Below are 18,727 nucleotides of genomic sequence, written 5' to 3'. Positions count from 1 at the left end.
GTGGTGTTGTTCTAAGGGGAAAGGATCCTTGCTACAGGACAAAGTTTCATATCAAACATTTATGACATTTTTTTTCCTGATTCTAAATGTTAGTGAAATGAAGCAGTGACCACAGCAATGCTGAGCTAAGGATATCATTTTATATTGATATTCTTCGCTGTTCGCTGATAGAAATCTCTCTGTCTGGGACTCAGCTCACAGTGTTTGTTCTAACACACAGATTGATTAATTCCAGAGGCCGAAGGCTGGAGTTAATCACCGGAACACTTAAGCTTAAGTCATTACACTAAACCTCTTTTTCTCTGCAGAAAAAATAACCAAATACTGTGATGAATCTGGCAACTGGGTACACAGTTCATCCATCAATAAGACCTGGTCCCACTGTCTCACATTCTCAAAGGAGAAAATAAAGGTAAAATATAGCATACTAATGAGCTGTAGATTTGTTTGGTCATACCAATAAAATTGGGTTAAATTGCCCTAAGAATAAATAAATACAGTTGCTTATAACTTTGAATCAATAGGTAATTGATATGATACTTTCAGCGCATCATGCCTATGAATTTATAATATATAAGAACATATATTTCCTAAAATATGAATGATCAATATATGAAAATATATACGTAACAGTATATTAGAAAATATACAGAATAATATATTGTGTAAATGTATTACAATATATGGAATAATACACAAGGAATTGCTGCTTTCATATATTGAAAAATATGTGACAATATATTTACTTATATATCACAATGTATGTAATTTTATATTCAGTAATACACTTTATAATATATAGATGTACATGTGATAAGATATGGTACTGCATGTGTATAAACATACTGAACATATATTTACTCATGCAGTATATACACACATATATGGAAATATATATTTATTTAAATACGATTTATTTAAAAACGACAGATACTTTGGCACTAAACCCCCAATTATCCAATAGGCCTATATTCAGATACTTCTGAATGTTTATTCTCAAAAACAAATGCCTTCTTTTTCAGACGTTACCAGTTCATGGCTTTTTAGAGACCGAGACGGAGATGGATCCTACCGCTGAGAGTCAGGTCAGCCCCGTAGTGACTCAGAAAGTGGAGGAGCGGAAGAAGATCATCGATGGTCAATATAAATGCTTTGAGAAAATGAATAGAGACCAGCCATATAACAAATCAGGTGTGAAAACAGAGAGCCTCAGAAGAGGTTTTAGATTGAATCATCAGAAACTCATAGCGCAAAGTGCAAAGAGCAATTGCATGGTGGAACTGGCCCTGATTGTTTGTGTGCTTGTCTTTTAGGTCCATACTGCAACCGCACATGGGATGGATGGCTATGCTGGGACGACACACCAGCAGGAACATACACATCACAAAACTGCCCCAATTACTTCCCTGACTTTGACTCCACTGGTACAATTCATTAATTTGTTATTTAGGTTTAAAAAAAAAAACAATAATGTTTTTACAATTCTAGGTCTGTATCCTGAAGCAAAACCAGTTTAGAACCACTGTACTAGTCTACACCACCCCAATTCTTAAAGGATTCTCAAAGGGTTTTTGAAGGATACATTAAAACCTGACTTGCATATAAAACACAGATTCGTTTTTGAAAGTGTACTAAAGAATTTTCAAAGTGCTGAGCCTTCTTATTACCAGGGTTATTTTAAAAGCTAAATGCTTTTTATTCATTTTTTATAAAGGCTCTTATTCTCACATCTTTATCCTTGTTTATTTAGAAAAGGTCACCAAGTATTGTGATGAGACAGGAAACTGGTTCAGGCACCCTGAGACGAACAGGACATGGTCCAACTACACCCTCTGCATTGCTCACACCAAGGACAAGCTCAAGGTAGGTCATCTTTAAATTCTGCACCTGTCTTAAATGAACATTTTACTGTGTTATGAATATCTCTGAATTAAATGGTCAGATATTATGAAAATAAACTCCTACACATGTTAGAGTGCAAGATTTTCAATATAAAGACTTTCTTTTCTGTGATTTAGTCCATGTGTTTAAACATGTAGGGCTGAATTACAATTTAGCAGATTATCTGCTATTGCAGAGAGTTTACTAGCTGTTGGTTTCTAAAATGTGTATATAAATATTTCACAAGAAAAAAAGGACAAATGATTAGCAGATCAACATTTCTGGACAAACATACTACAAAAGCATAAATATGATATATACAGCTCAGACTGGTCAACATACTGTTCCTGAAGGGCATGTTGGATTTGAGTGTTTCTTTCAGACTCAGTGGAAGTGAAGCGGAAGGTCTACACAAGGCAGTTTATGTTTAACTAAACAGCTTTTCTGGAGGAGAGTGGCTCTGAAAATTATTCATAACATAATGGTTTCAGTGCTGTACAACTGCGGCTTTACAAACTGTGAGGGATAGAGAGAGGGAGAGCAGGGAAAATGTCAGCTCAGACAAGCTCAAATAAAGTCTGTGCACTTCACTCTATCAGACCAGATGAAATTGACTTGGGTTCATAAAAAAAGGCACAATAAATTGATATTTGTACTTTCAAATTGAGATATGCTACTTTTAAGCCTTCTTACTACTTTGAGGTTTCATCCTTGTTGCTTGAAACTTGCTGTTCAATATAACACTTTTGAAAAATATGATTATATAATCTTTTATCATGTTATGTTTAATACCTTGAAAAATATACTATAAAATATACAGGTTGATACATTTCTAATCTTGTGAGAAGTGATTATAAACAGAATATTAATGTGATAATAATACACTTTAAACACCCTGTATGAATAATTTAATTGCAGTTTCAGAGACAAATGAATTTTTATATGATATCATTCTTTAACTGGTGTACATTCTGTATATAAACTGTTTTGATCTTTTATGCTATTTTAGAGTCTTTTTTAATTTTAGGACTATTCTTAATATAAAAGTACTGAATAATGAATTGCAAGAATAAATTTGAATATAAAAGATGAACTTCAAAATTGCTATTATTATTTTTACACTTGGTTCTCATTATGAGTCTCTTGAACCACAAAAAATTAAAACAGTGAAGTGAATCTCAAGAGAACATGGTAAAAAGTCTTGGAGATGAACCTTAACATTATTTTTCTCATTTCAGATGGCGTATATTTTGTATTACATGGCGATTGTGGGCCATGCTCTTTCTATAGTGTCCCTTCTCATTTCGCTGGCCATTTTCTTTTATTTCAGGTGAGTTTACAGGTACATCTTCTCTTTAATGTCTCCATCCATATGACTTGAAGAAACCTTGAAATATCTGCTGCATAGTTGCAGTTACTTCAGACCGATCAATACGCCTCTTTATGACAGGTTGCTCAAGTTGTTTACTTGTTTTTGGCAGGGCTGTGTATTGTCTACTCTCAAGCAGTTTGTCATTTGTTAGAGCTGTTGACGATGATGGTGTAGTGGAAGATTTCTGCAGTGGCGTCTGAGATTTATTTAATTGACGGAGTTGTCGTTTAAGCTTTTCAAAGAGAGATTTGCCAAGAGGCTCTCGGTTACCCCATTTATCACAGTGGCCAATTCAAACCAAATAGAATAGATGGATCAGCATTCCTGTCAGCATGGCCACACGGAAATGCGGTCTGAACCCTGACGTTAAATGCTTTAACCCCTGAATTATATACAACTGCAGATCAGGCGATTTCTTCCACAAAGTCAGGAAAACTTTTCTCTGTGCTTATTGACTGAATTACCATATACAGTGCCTCGCAAATGCATCAAAATCTAAACAAACCCTCTTATTAGACTGAACTGCAAATCATACATTGAAATGTAATTCATGTTTGTGTACACACTGAAACCCAAAAGGAATTATTTCCATGTCAAAATTGTTGTGGTGGGGGGTTTGGGGGAATAGGAAGCCTATAATTTTATACAGATGAAAAACGTTTTACTAACAATTTATCCATGATTGCCCTAGCTGTAAATCTTTAAAATAATTACCACATTTTATGCCTAATCGTCATGACTGAATAAGCTAAATTTATTTTATGAATCTAAATTGCATTTACTTCTTAGATTATTAGTGACTAAAGAAGACATTACAGATTTAAAACAAAGGCATAAATTAGGAAAACAATATCCAAGTGTTTTGATGTCTCAGTCGGCATTGCTGGTTTAACTATCTGGATGTGGAAGTTACACCGAACCACCCAAGCACTGTCTAGAAAAGGTGGTCCCTAAAAGCGTAATGCATAAACAAGAAAAGCTTTTCCTCAAAAGAACTCAGACATCCTGATAAAATGAAAAGAAATAAATGTATGGGGCAAAAAGCATGGAAATTCTACTGGGGAACCTGTTTTAATTGTCTGAAAGTTTATCTTTTAGTAGGAGAATAAACTTCAGTTTCTTTCCAAACAAGTTTTAATGATTGGGTTGGACTGGATTGTGAAAGAAATGCAGCTAACAATTGTCCAGTATAAATGGGAACATCTTCAATACTGTTTAAAAACATCTCATAAAGTTGGTTGAAAGAATGCCGAGTTAGAATCTAAACAGAGCACAATGACTTTAGAAAAGATCAAATATCAAGATAGTTTGGCTTTTTTATTTTTTTTTTGGCATTTTCCCACAATACTTTATTTCATTAATTCTATCTCATAGTTTTCTTGTCTTTACTATTTAAAGGCACAGTAGTGTAGATGAAAATGCTCATTTTCCATTCACATAAGTATATTTTTTATTTTTGTCAGTCATTAATTGAATATTATTGATTTGGTGCTTGAAATAAAAACATTACATTTCATTGTACGTAATCCACTTCAAGGACTGTGCATGTTTTTATGGACGTTTAAATTATTTAAAGATGCTTCTGTCATTAACATTAACAAACTAACTTTTAATAGGACCCAACTGTTTGAACTACATAAAGGTCCTTTAGCTCTGGCATTGCAAACATTTTTTTCTCATCATTGTATTTTATTGAGTGTAAATCCTTGGTGTCCATTTGTCTGCAGTTGCACTAAGCCCTGAGCCAAATGACAGGTATTATTTGTCAGGTTTTGTGTGTCATTTCATGCTGACTTGGTTTCCGTATGTCTGTATCCCCTAGGGTAAACTTAATTTCATGGGTAATTAAATGTAGGAGCCAAAGAGTCTTATATACTGTACATTAGACGGCACATACACTTTGGGTTATATGTCACATAGTATGACAGTTGTTTCCAGCGAGTAAACTTACAATCTCATAGTTGATTATTTTCAGGACACTAAGCAATAATTGAATGGTTGCGAGATTATTATTTGGAGTATTTAAAGCAAATGTCTATTAAGAGCTTATTTGAACATTAGTGCACAGTAAATACATGTTGTGTTGTTTTGCTTTTTAAGAAAAACACAATCACAGAACACTAATTTAATTTAATATTTTGATGTTAGCAATTTAATGTGCTGAGCAATATTGATTATGGCACACAATGTTTCATGTCTCTGAAAATGTAAATCAAAGATAATATAATTTCTGGGAAAAAAGAGTAAGCACTGTTTAAACAACATTTTGGATGCATCTGTCAGGGTTCTGTCACTTCGGTCTAGTGTAATTCATAGTTTTGTGACAGAGCCCTGACACTCGCGTCATGTCATTGTTTTCATGTGAGCGTGCGGCTTCGAGTGTGCTTGAGCCGTACGCTCTCGTCTGCGTGTACTTTCATGTTGGAGCGTGGTGTTCAGATCCCGGCACTCATGTCTTGAGTTTCGGTTACGTGTCGGGGTCCGGACACTCGCGCTCCATGTTCTGTCTGTTGTGGGAGCGTGCGGTCTCGAGTTCGCTCGGCCGTGCGCTCTTCTGTCCACGTGTGTTGTGTTTTGTGAAGCACGCGGTTTGTGTTCAGCCGCGTGCTTTTCTTGCTGTCTTGTGTGAACACGCGGCTTATGAGTTTTCTCATTAGCTGCGTGTTCGTGTCTCTTGTTCTAGCACATGGCTTGTGATTTGTTTTGCTGGCCATGTGCTTGTGTTTTGTTTTGTGTGAGCACATGGCTTTTTGTCTTTGATTCGGTGTGCCATGTGCTCATGTCAATTGTCTTGACCCCTCCCATCTTGTTACCTGATTATTAGTTAATTTGCCCCACATGTGGTCCCTCATTACCCTCCTCATTTGTTCTCCTTGTGTTTGCAGTCGTTCGTCATCGTCAATCCCTGGATGTGTCCAGATCCTGCCTTGCCTTGCCTTGCCTTGCCAGCCTGTTTTTCCCCCACGGGGTAGTTTGTGTTTCTGTTTGTTTATTTTTATTACCAATTAAAAACCATTTTTTTCTGCAATACTGAGTCCTCGCTCCATCCTCTACCCAAGACCCTGACAGCATCTGCTTTTTTGTGTTTTTTTTACTTAAGGGGTCTGATCAATTTTTTTGAAGGATTAATTAGACCGTTATTGTATTCGTAAATTTTTTTTTTTATTGTGTCATTTACAGGGCATCACATGCAATACAAATTGTTTAGCTGCTTTAGTACAATATCTGGAAGTGTAACATAGCAACACTTGTTTTTACGTGGGATGGTGATATTTACAGTCCGATCTTCTGAAATGTCAAAGTCTTAATGTTGTCTTATTGGGTCCAGATGTGGTGCTAGGAGAGGTACGTGTCAGCATACAGCTGCACTAAGCTTTAATTTATGCCCCCCGAATAATGCCAGAAATTTTTTGGTTAGGAATATGGGAAATAGCTTTGGAAAGTGAGTTCAGCTTTCATTCCCATCACTCTAGTGCTCCAGTAGCAGCTTTGCACTCAAATTAAGGTTAAATTGAATGAAATCATGTGAGTAGCACGACTTTCTTAATTGGGTGATTGGGATGCCATTTGTAGGATATTTTATCATTATCTTTTGACAGCAAAGTATAGACAAACTTGCTGTCTAACAAACGCTGTGCTTGTTGACAGAGATGGCTGATGCAGGTGTGAGCTTGTTTTCTGTCACAAACTCCTGACCAACAACAAAACAGCATTTAGTAGAAAGAAATTGCATTTTTGTTTACTGAACTTTGGTTGTGTAGAAACAAACAACATTTATCTTTATATGTTGTAAATGCTTCTCCAGTTTGATGACTTTTCCTTCATCTTATAGAGCTTCATAAATTCAGCTTTAGTATAATCCCTTGCAAACACATTGAGTTTTTATTTTCAACCACTTAGCAATGCATAGTAAAAACAGGCAAGCATCTGACAATCACATTATTTGAAATGAAGCCAGGATACTCAGGCCTCAGGTGACCCATACATTTTGTTCTGTTTGCGTCATTAAATGGATCATATCGTGATGAATCAAATATCCCCTGATCTTTTGACATAAAAGACTTCATTGTACTATGAAAACATTCTGTACCATTCAGAAGTCCAAAAAGATCCATTTACTGAAACTAAAAAAGTGTCTCATTTGAAATCCTTGGATTCCTGATATTAGCATATGACCACCCACATTTGCTCATCAGTGATGCCTGCCAATTCATGATGAGGTCAATTAAATTAAATTAAATTCAAGTTTATTTGTATAGCGCTTTTTACGATACAAATCATTGCAAAGCAACTTTACAGCAAATTAATTTTCTACAATATTTAGTGGTAGCTTATCAGTGGTGACTGTCAGTTAATGTACACATGGCAGAAATGTACGGAAAAATCTATCAAATACATAATCAATTAAAGACGTAATCAAACAGACGATGAACACTATTAACAGCAATTATTATATGATGTAATCAAACTTATAGCAAAATTTGGTAGTTCTGTATGTGGTTTCAGGGTTGGCATTATCTGAGGTTCTCTGAGGGGTTGCCATCATCTCTTCTCAGGTGTTCTGGATCCAGACTGAGGCTGAAGTGTAAATCCTAGTTACCACGGGATGTCGGATAGACATTAAACTGCTCTTTTAATTCTTTCAAATAAATAATATAAAATTGCATACATTTTACTTGAACTGACTAAAGTTTTTAAAGAGAAAAAGTTACATTAAAATTAGATGTTAGATTGTAATGTTAAATCCACTACTGTTTTATAGACAATAATGTTTTGTAGTCTAAACAGTATTTATGCAATTTGCAATTATGTCATTCAATTCCAGAAACAATTAAGAGTAATCCCTTACTTTACTTTAATTTTAGTAATTAAATTGCCTTAATTAGTTACTTAGTAATGCATTATACCCAACACTGTATACAGTTTATATAACCTTAAAAACCGTTTCATTTTCCAGTCTGACGGGGCTCATGCTTATAACAGTAGCTTGGTGGAGTAGACTCATTTAGACCAATGTAATCATTTTGTTTTAGCCAAGTTTCAGTCAAGCAGAGTACATCAAAACTATTATCTGTGATCATTTCATTTACAATAACGGCTTTGGGTGCAGGTCATAAGGAGGAAGTTGGATAGATTATTCCTAAACACCAGAAATAAAAAGTATAGAAAGTCAAACATTGTGCTGTTTCTGGCTGTGTGTAGCATGCCGCTCTGCGTATCTGACAGAATGATACCATTGTTAGAAACAAGCAGCTGAAGTTTATTTTATTGATCTTCCTGACCACGTCAGACTAATTATAATAGTTTGCACTGCATGTTTGCCTAGTTTTATGAATCAGTCATAATCTAATTCAGGCTTTGCAAAGAGTCATTTAAGGATGGAAGAACAGACAAAATCTATATTAAACCTGGCAAATCTTGAAAATGCTGAAAAGTTCAGTGCTCAAGTCTGGTGAAAAATGTAATCCATCAGAAGTAGACTGATTTATGATTGATTATGTATCTAAACTATCCAAAAAATGGTTTGTTTCCATCCTGAAATGACCTGCCAAACTGAATTATTCTTCAAAAACTGCTTCTGTCATGAATGATCAGTGATTAATGTTTCTTTATCTATCATTCAGGAGCCTGTGCTGTCAGAGAATCACTCTACACAAGAACCTATTCTGCTCGTATGTGCTCAACTCAGCCTTCACCATAATCAACCTCATAACTGTGGTCAACAACCCCAAAGTGGTGCAGAGGAATCCGGTGCGTGCCCTCACCTAAACAATACTCACATCAGCATCGTTACTGCCAGTACTGCTTGTTGTTTATGAAAAGTGAGGAAACAGAGGCTGATCCAAATAATAGAGAAGAGGTGTGAACAACCTGAGTAATTGTACTGCATCAGATCAAATCAAACATTTTTTTCCTTGTTACAATTTCGTTTAGACCTTCAAAGTACAAAGCACATATTTGACCATTTAAAGGCTGTTTTAAAAGTTCAGGGTCAGTAATATTTTTTATTTATTTATTCTGGTTTTGAAATAAGAAATTAAAACTTTTATATTTAGCAAGGATGCATTAACTTGATCAAAAGTGACAGTGAAGACATTTATGTTTTCTGTTTATAATAAATGCTGTTGTTTTGAACTTTCTATTCATCAAAGAATCCTGAAAAAATATATAACAATTTCCACAAAAATATTAAGCAGCACACCTGTTTTCCACATGAATGTTTTTCGAAATGTTCAAGAAATGTTTCTTGAGCATAAAATCAGCATTTTTGATCAAATAAATGCAGCCATGCTGAGCGTAAAACAAAAAGTCTTACTGACCCCAAACTTTTGAATGATAGTTTATATATTCAGTTTCAATAATGAAAAAAAAATGACTTGTTTTTTTTTCATTTAAATACTTTTAGATACTTAAAATTAAGTAAAGTTTTTCACATTACCCATTTAAAAAATATTGATCAAAAGTGACAGTGAAGACATTTATGTTTTCTGTTTATAATAAATGCTGTTGTTTTGAACTTTCTATTCATCAAAGAATCCTGAAAAAATATATAACAATTTCCACAAAAATATTAAGCAGCACACCTGTTTTCCACATGAATGTTTTTCGAAATGTTCAAGAAATGTTTCTTGAGCATAAAATCAGCATTTTTGATCAAATAAATGCAGCCATGCTGAGCGTAAAACAAAAAGTCTTACTGACCCCAAACTTTTGAATGATAGTTTATATATTCAGTTTCAATAATGAAAAAAAATGACTTGTTTTTTTTTCATTTAAATACTTTTAGATACTTAAAATTAAGTAAAGTTTTTCACATTACCCATTTAAAAAATTGTTTCTTGATTAAAAACAGTATTTAAATTTAAATGATATTCTATATTTGGCATGCATAAGATATATTTTTTGCACTCCAGATGAAACACACATCGAGTCCACCACAAAACTCTTTAACTCTCATTGTATTTTCATTGCATAAGATCTGTGCTTGGAATATGATCTTTTCAGCTTTTGCTCTCTATGGAGGAATGCATAAATCTGCCACACTGGAATGCACTGCGTGATCTAAGAGGTGTGGGGAGGAGACGAGTTTCAAGAAAAACATTAACTTTTAGCTACTGTATCTAATGTTATTGAGGAGAATTGCCTATTCTTTTTTTCTGATATAAAAACAGAGCTAAAAAGTGACCTAAAATGTGTTTTTGTATCCTGTTGTCCGTGGTTTGAAATCGCCTGTCATTATGTGTGGAGGATTGGATGCTGATCTGAAAGGAGGTGTAGTTTTGGGGTTGCAGAAAGACGATAATCATTGTTCTTACTTGCCTGAGAATATTGGGTTATATCTACGAGATGCATTATCACATTCACTGGGCTCCTTTGTTTAAAAACCAAATGCTGCTGTGCCTGCCGAAGTACCATCCTTACTTATGCTTTCTCAAAATGATGTCTGTTTTATGGGGCCAGTGTAATGCAGATGTCTTGAAATGTGCATACTTTCGCGGGTGGGTGCATTCTCAGTGTTTAATTTATGGTATCCTTGTTCAGCCTGGAGAACAAGCTCCTTCTGTTTTTACTTCCAACTCTGCAGAAGCCAAAACAAAATGCATTCCCAGTCTCAAGGAGAAGAAGTTACAGACAGAGTTACCCACTTTAGTTTAGACTTATACCCTCTGTTTCCAACATAGTCTGTCAACGTGGTCGCCGTAACGGGGGTGGGGGGGTGGGGGGGGTTGGAGGTTTGGACGATTCCAAGGGCCCGACAAGGGAGACTGAGGGGGACCACCACAACAACCCCCAACCCCCCAATCGTGGAGGAGGCATGAGTCAATACGCTGTTCAGAGGGCTCAGAAACCATAGCGGCGCTCCAGTATCAAGGACATGTGAATTGAAGTAAAGAAGCTTTGACTTCTAAAGGAAAGTTATGTGTGGAGAGTAACATGTGTGAGGACTTGCTGCCAGTTGCGTGGGTGCAGCAGGCAGATGAGAGCTATGGACATATGGTAAAAAGTTAATCTGGATGACTGATGTGTTATTGGGAGGGGTGTGATCCAGAGCTCAGCGGATTTAGTATAGACACTTTTGCCAGCATTTTCTAATTAAAACGGCACACATTCTTAATAAGGAGCCAGGCTACTCAAGCATTCAGAGTAAGGTAATGTCGGGGCCATGTTAAAGAGATAAAAATGAATATTCTGCAGGTATTTGTGAATTGCAAGCAAGTTAATTCCAGTTGGTCATTCCCCAGTAAACACTCTGGCCAACACAGAAATATTTTCTAAACTAATAATGTGAGCTTAAGATTCTGGAACCTGTTTAAAAACCGTTTTTATTGTTTTTGTTTTAATTGTCACATTTTGTTGTGAATATTTAGTCTAGACTGTTCTTGTGGACAAACAAACTTTATGGTATTTTGATGTGAATCCATCTGTCACTTAGTAATTTGGCTAAAACTAAAACAACATTGGGATCAGTGTTTGTTCAATGTGTTAGGCTGTTAAATCACACTTCTGCTGTTGTTTATGCATTTATAAAGTTAGTTTTTATGTAACTTAATGCCAAGGTAAGAAACCACAAATTATATATTTTTTTAAAGGGGTCATATGATGCGATTTCAAGTTCCCCTTCAGGAACTCGAGTTGCGTCGAGACGCTTTGGGAACGCCCTTGCGTGACCGCGTTCTGAAGCACGTGTCAAATCCGTCCAATGGAGCAGCGAGACGTCACGAGCAGGGTGACGTAAGCACCAGAAAGCATAAAGGCACATCCGGCCGGGCGCAAACCAGCTTCTGCTCTTCAGTAGCGCTATGTGTATGTGTCTGTCTATTTACTGTTGTCTGTCCGCACAAGCACTCATATATATATAAAACAATGAGAAGTCTATGGCGAGTGAACGGCATTACAAACGCTGTGTTTCTCCCTGCCCACGATATCTGATGGCAGGGAATACACACGATCTGTGTGTCGTTTGTTTAGGAGCAGAGCATGCATGGTCAGCTTTCGAGCAGCTGATTGTCATCACTGCGAGCTCTCGCTGCGCACGCTCCGCTCTCGCCTGGCTGCGTTTGATGACAGCGGCCAGGCTCGCGATCCCGCTGGCAGCGGTCCCGCTGTTGCCGAGGCTGTTGTCGTGGGGATCGCGGGTGGACTTAGCGGAGGGATTCGAGACGGGCTCGTCCTTTTCTCGGTCCTCACCCGCTAGATCCGCGGCTCTCTCTCTCGCGCGCGCGCGGGGGGGATGGGGGGCCGCGAGAGAGAGCCAGACGCTTCATCTATCTTCCTCCGCGGAAAACTAAGCGTTTGAGAGAGGCGGAGCAAATAATGTACTAATGTAAAGAGGACTTACAATAATGTACAGTAATTGAAAAATAATGTGTTTTTTGAACATTAAAGGATGTCAACATATTCTGTTACACCAAATATACAAAATAATGATCTTTAAAAAAGCATCATATGACCCCTTTAAATGAAAATGTATATATATTTTTTTACAATGTTAATAATGCATCATCGCAGTCTGTACAGTTCATGAAATTGATATTAATTTTTAAAAAATGATATCAACCAGAGAAATACTGCAGTAGATAATTTGCAAACCATTAATTATATCTAAATTAGCAAGACTAGAACCAAACCAGCATAAATCAGCTTGGACCATGGTAATTCACGCTGGTGTAAGTTGGTCTTTTCAGCAGGGCTGTCCTGTCAGATTTAGTTTTTGCATAAATTGCTAGTTTCAGTGAGACTTAAAGCACCTGTCTACTTCGTTCTCTCATTTTCCCCCCTCTGCAGATTGGCTGCAAGGTGCTTCACTTCTTCCACATGTACATGCTGGGCTGTAACTATTTCTGGATGCTCTGTGAGGGGATTTACCTGCACACTCTGATTGTGGTGGCCGTATTTGCCGAGGAGCAGCATCTGCACTGGTATTATCTTCTGGGCTGGGGTGAGTCTCTGCCAGCTCTGCTCCCCTGTCCATCTGAACATAGCTTCCAGTTTTGCTTTCCCATCTGTTAGCAAACTCTAAATTCTAAATATGAACGCCCTCCATATTTGCTCAGCATGAAGTGTATCGTGACCTGTTTTCATAGGCAGCTGTTTCATCAGTCTTTTGCTCCATAATTTATTGGATACATTTGCTCGTGGTCATGTCCTCTTGCTCCATAAACAGAAAACACTGTTGCCGGCACAAACACTTGTTTAAAGACAGACAAATCAGCTAACCCACAGTTAGGACACAATGTGCTGGACATTTGTGGATGTTTGGGGTTCATGGTTTATTCCTCATTCGGGTGTACTTTACGGTTCCCACTGGCAGTTTTATTATGACGGTTTATTGAAGATCAGGCCCTAACCAGAATTAGAGTCAGAAGGAGATTTATTCGCTAAGTGTGCAAACACACAAATAATTTGTTGTGTTTTTTAGGAGCTCTTTGTACAAACATACATAAATATATGACATGAGAACAGAGATAACATTTAAGGGCAGTTTTATTATGACGGTTTATTGAAGATCAGGCCCTAACCAGAATTAGAGTCAGAAGGAGATTTATTCGCTAAGTGTGCAAACACACAAAGAATTTGTTGTGTTTTTTAGGAGCTCTTTGTACAAACATACATAAATATATGACATGAGAACAGAGATAACATTTAAGACTAAGGAAAATAGTAAATAAATAAAATAATAATGTGGTATACATTTGGAACAGATTATTTACAGATTTGTGCATATTTACTGTATATAAAGCTGTATAAATAAAAATATGTATATGTATTTACATAATACTTGAGAGAGAGGCAATAATTAGTTATTAAGAAATGAATTACAGAAGACAGGTGGTGATTTCTGTGTTAGCTGTTTAATCTGGAGATGGCATGGGGGGGGGAAACTGTTTTTATGCCTAGCTATTCTAGTGCACAGAGATCTGTACTGTCTGCCTGAGGGGAGAAGTGTAAACAGGTTGTGTCCGAGAGGGCTCTGTGGTGATGTTACCTGCCTGTTTCTTAACACTGGAGTTGTACGAGTCCTGAAGGTTGGGCAGGTGCACACCAATTATCCTTTCATCTGTCCTAACAGTCCGTTGCAGTCTTCTTATATCTGATTTACTGGCTGACCCAAACAAGACAGTTATAAATGTGCACAGAACTGACTCAATAACAGCTGAGTAAAACATCTGAGTGTGTCATCTGCGCCTGTGGAAGGTTGAACTTTTTCAGTTGACAAAGGTACAACCTCTGCTGGACCTTTTTCAATGTGATTGTCAATGTGATTGTCCCACTTCAGTTCCTGTGAGATGGTGGTGCCCAGGAATCTGAATGACTCCACTGCTGCCACTGTGCTGTTCAGGGGGAGTGCAGGGGGGTTTCTCGTAAAGTTCACAATCATCTCCACAGTTTTGAGCGTGTTCAGCTCCAGGTTTTTGTGACTGCACCAGACAGCCAGCTGCTCAACCTCTTGTCTGTAAGCAGACTCGTTGCCATCCTGGATGAGATTGATTACTGTGGTGTCATCTGTGAATTTCAGGAGTTTGACAGAGGGGTCAGTAGAGGTGCAGTCATTTGTATAGAGGGAGAAGAGCAGTGGGGAGAGCACATATCCCTGAGGAGCTCCAGTGCTGATGGTGCAGGTGTTGGATGTGAGTTTCCCCAGCCTCACTAGCTGCTGCCTGTCTGTCAGGAAGCTCTTAATCCACGGACAGATGGAGGTGGGCACAGAGAGCTGGGTCAGTTTAATCAGAAGGGTATCTGGGATGATGGTGTTGAAAGCGGAGCTGAAGTCCACAAACAGGATCCTTGCATAAGTCCCTGGTTTGTCCAGATTTTGGAGGATATAATGCAGTCCCATGTTGACTGCATCATCCACAGACCTATTTGCTCGGTGAGAAAACTGCAGGGGTTCCAGCAAGGGTCCCGTAATGTCCTTCAAGTAGGCCAACACCAGTCTCTCAAATTACTTCATGACCACAGACATTAAAGCAAAAGGTCTGTAGTCATTTAGTCCCGTGATTTTTGATTTCTTGGGTACACGGATGATGTTGGAGCATTTAAAGCAGGAAGGGACTTCACACTTCCAGTGATCTGTTGAGGATCATTGTGCAGATGGATGACAGCTGAACAGCACAGGCTTTGAGGCAGGCTGCAGAGACACCGTGTGGGCCTTTGGCTTTCCTTATAATGAAGATCGGGCCCTAACTGTCTTGTTTTGCCTGTTCTGTATGTTAGCAATGACATGGGTTAGGAACTAGCCTGACAAGAAAATACCTGAATTGTGGGGGATTATTAAAGATTGTGTGATAACCTTGTGTCGGATCTGTCATCCATTCCCTAAGGGAGAGAATCCCTTGACCGTCTGCATGAAAATCTGCTGAAATGCCAGCAGAGGTTATTAAAAATTCCCAATATTCCCAAGGAATATTTCACCTCAAATTTAAAAATGCCATTATTTACTCACTCCCTTGTTGTTTTACCCCATATGACTTACATTTGCCCATGAAAAAAGAAGAAAAGAAAAAAGAAAAATCTTTTAATCTATGCATTATTTTCCAAGTCATCTGAAGTTATTCAATAACTTTGGGTGAGAAACAGACCAAAATGTAAGTCATTATTCACTGTTAATCATCCCCTCTAGTGCCCAATTCCTCATGCATCCAATACAATTTTATTTAGCCTATAGATATTGAGCTCGTACCGTGCTATGATTTTAAATACTCCAATAAATAAAGTTTGCATTTTGTGTGGTCGTGGCTCGCCATCTAATAAAAGTTACAACATTATCATTCATTTTACATTAGAGATATAATATTTCGTGTTTGACTAATGTCTCAATTCTCCTTTCAACAGGATTCCCCTTGGTGCCTGCATCCATCCATGCTGTGGCGAGAAAGAAATACTTTGATGACAAGTGAGTAATGTTCACTGCTTTTCAGCAGTAAATACAGAAGACAGGCCAGGTTTAGTGGACAGTGGGTCTAATATGGGATTTATTATATTTTCCACTAGCTGCTGGATGAGTGTGGATACACATCTGCTCTACGTGGTTCATGGCCCCATCATGGCAGCTTTATTAGTGAGTCAGCGCCTTTTATATTTATTGAATATATTTATCTATTACATAGAGTTTTCGGAATAATCCATTTTAGTCATGAAAAAAACTTGAGTATGCTTAATGTTGAGTAAAACTTTTAATGCAATGTCATGTTCTTAGTGCCAAAATGACAAATATTGCATTTAACATCTCATTAAAGCGCTTTTCTGTTAATTTTCGAGTCAACGGATTTGTTCATTCACAGTTAATCAAGCTTAATTGTGGCAACGCTGTGTGAAATTAAAATCTAAATAGAGCATGTTAGTTAAGGACTATTTGGAGAACATCACAGTTCATTTTTATGTTTTTTTTTAATGTTGTAGGTCAATTTATTCTTTCTGCTGAACATAGTACGGGTCTTGGTGACCAAACTGAGAGATACGCATCGAGCTGAGTCTAACATGTATATGAAGGCGGTGAGGGCCACCCTCATTCTGGTGCCCTTATTGGGCATTCAGTTTGTCATCTTCCCTTGGCGGCCAGAGAACCGCTTGGCAGGAGAGATATACGATTACATCATGCACATATTAATGAATTACCAGGTAACTATCCTATATACAGACTGAATGTTAACTCTTTTTACTTGTCGAAGACATCTCAAAATGATTGATAACACTTTTATATTTTATATTTTGCAAGGGATTGCTAGTGGCAACCATATTCTGCTTTTTCAATGGAGAGGTAAGCAGATTGAACAATATCCTTATAATACATAAAGGCATATTTCACTCAAATTGTGGCATTATTTACTATGGAAGCTTGTTTCTGTCAAGGAATGAAAAATAAAACAAGGTAATTGCAACTTTTTATCTCTCAATTCAGATTTTTTTTTTTTTTTTTTTTCTGAATCGCAAAATATGAACCACGGGATAAAGATAAAAATTACTTTTTATTTCACAATTCTTACTTTATATCAGAATTTTCTCAGATTTGTGTGTTTACATCTTGCAGTTCTGAGCTTATATCTCACAATTCCTTTTTTTAACTAATTTATTTTTATTTTATCCCGTGGCAGAAACACGCTACTTACCCTTATGTCATTCAGTTTAAAGTGTTTTGAAGAATATTATTAATATTTTCCATGCAACATCATAAAACCCCATTTAAAAAGACTGATTATTCACCTTCAAACTAAAAAGATAGTGTGACGATGTCTTTTTTTTTTTTATAACGGGGGTTTCTGGTTGAATACTTGGCCATGTTGTGCAACTGACACATTGATTCAGACATGGTTGATGTCACTTTTCTCTATGATCTGTCAGGAAGCACACATGATATGACTGGTGACTTTTACTGCTTTTAAGGACAATTTGATAACAACTGTAGGGACTTACAGTCTATGTGTCTAAACTAATAATATATACAGGTATATATATATATTAGGGCTGTCATCGCTAACGCATACGATTAATTTTACAATCCTTAAGGCGTTAAAATAATTTAACGCAATTAACATAAAATTACTGAAGTACAATTTCTATTCTAACCCTTTAACCCAATTGTGCTACTCTGCTTGCGATTAGATCATTTTAAGCCGCTAAACTCCAGGAAAGTTTTCAGTCCAATGATCCAGTAAGCGGATGCATTCAAACAATCCGTCTAAAACAGCGCTAATATAAAGGAAACCAGGCTGTTTACATCAGAGATTGCAGAGAGAACAGAGACTTGCGTTGCGTTTTAAGTGAATTATTCTTTCCAGTGTGTTTCGCTTTAAAACACGAGCTCTGTCATATTCTGTGATTGTCTCTGAAGAGCGCAAGCCCTCACATGTCACACGCGCTGTGTGAAGTACAGACTGAAAGGATTGTCAACACATCCCACCGCTGTATGGCCAGATGAGACGCAAACTACGGTTTCTCGACTAGATAACCAGTCTCGCTAGTAAAGTTTTGATGGATGAAGACTGCAATCAAGGTAAAGAAGATTGCGGTGGCGTACAGGAGCTGTACAGTAAGCACGCGTGAGTCAGTTATAGTAATGCGTGTATAAGTGATCTTGACGCACTGTTCGCACATTGTATCTATGCACAGGCACAGACATTTCCGTACATTCACATTGTTTCCACACACATTTACGATAATGTTTTGATTTGTCATGTTTATGTTGCTGTGTTTAGTTATACTGAATGGATCCGTGTACTGTAGTAGATATATGCAGTCAGCAGGCGGTTGGTTTAAGATTTTTTTGGCATCTCCATGTGGTCCTGTTCGGTATCACAGCTCAATTTTTTTTCTTTCATATGTGCATATATGGGCTCCTTATATCTCATGCATAATCTTTTGGAGTTTCTAAGTGTCCTTTTTTGGAAAGACATCTAAATTTATCTTGAAAAAAGCTTGCATAAAATATAGATTTTTGAGAATCACCCTTCAATCTTTTGGTTTACTTTGCTGGAT

General features: G+C 37.1%; 1 protein-coding gene across 1 annotated transcript in view; it reads left to right on the top strand.

Annotated features, from left to right (window-relative positions):
• The window catches only part of calcr (calcitonin receptor), a 61,720-nt gene that overhangs the window by 34,271 nt on the left and 8,722 nt on the right, over positions 1 to 18,727 (top strand). Inside the window, exons 5-15 of the mRNA XM_016242246.1 lie at positions 309 to 412; positions 1,023 to 1,191; positions 1,314 to 1,424; positions 1,751 to 1,863; positions 3,120 to 3,211; positions 8,878 to 9,004; positions 13,040 to 13,193; positions 16,088 to 16,148; positions 16,247 to 16,313; positions 16,655 to 16,873; positions 16,971 to 17,012. Coding sequence (XP_016097732.1) covers positions 309 to 412; positions 1,023 to 1,191; positions 1,314 to 1,424; positions 1,751 to 1,863; positions 3,120 to 3,211; positions 8,878 to 9,004; positions 13,040 to 13,193; positions 16,088 to 16,148; positions 16,247 to 16,313; positions 16,655 to 16,873; positions 16,971 to 17,012 — 1,259 coding nt within the window. The remainder of the gene's footprint in view (positions 1 to 308; positions 413 to 1,022; positions 1,192 to 1,313; positions 1,425 to 1,750; positions 1,864 to 3,119; positions 3,212 to 8,877; positions 9,005 to 13,039; positions 13,194 to 16,087; positions 16,149 to 16,246; positions 16,314 to 16,654; positions 16,874 to 16,970; positions 17,013 to 18,727) is intronic.

The sequence above is a fragment of the Sinocyclocheilus grahami genome, unplaced genomic scaffold, assembly GCF_001515645.1.
Source record: "Sinocyclocheilus grahami isolate Dianchi unplaced genomic scaffold, SAMN03320097.WGS_v1.1 scaffold650.1, whole genome shotgun sequence".
Lineage (NCBI taxonomy): Eukaryota > Metazoa > Chordata > Actinopteri > Cypriniformes > Cyprinidae > Sinocyclocheilus > Sinocyclocheilus grahami.
Note: the sequence above shows the minus strand (reverse complement) of the source record. Positions and strands in the feature narration are given on the sequence as shown.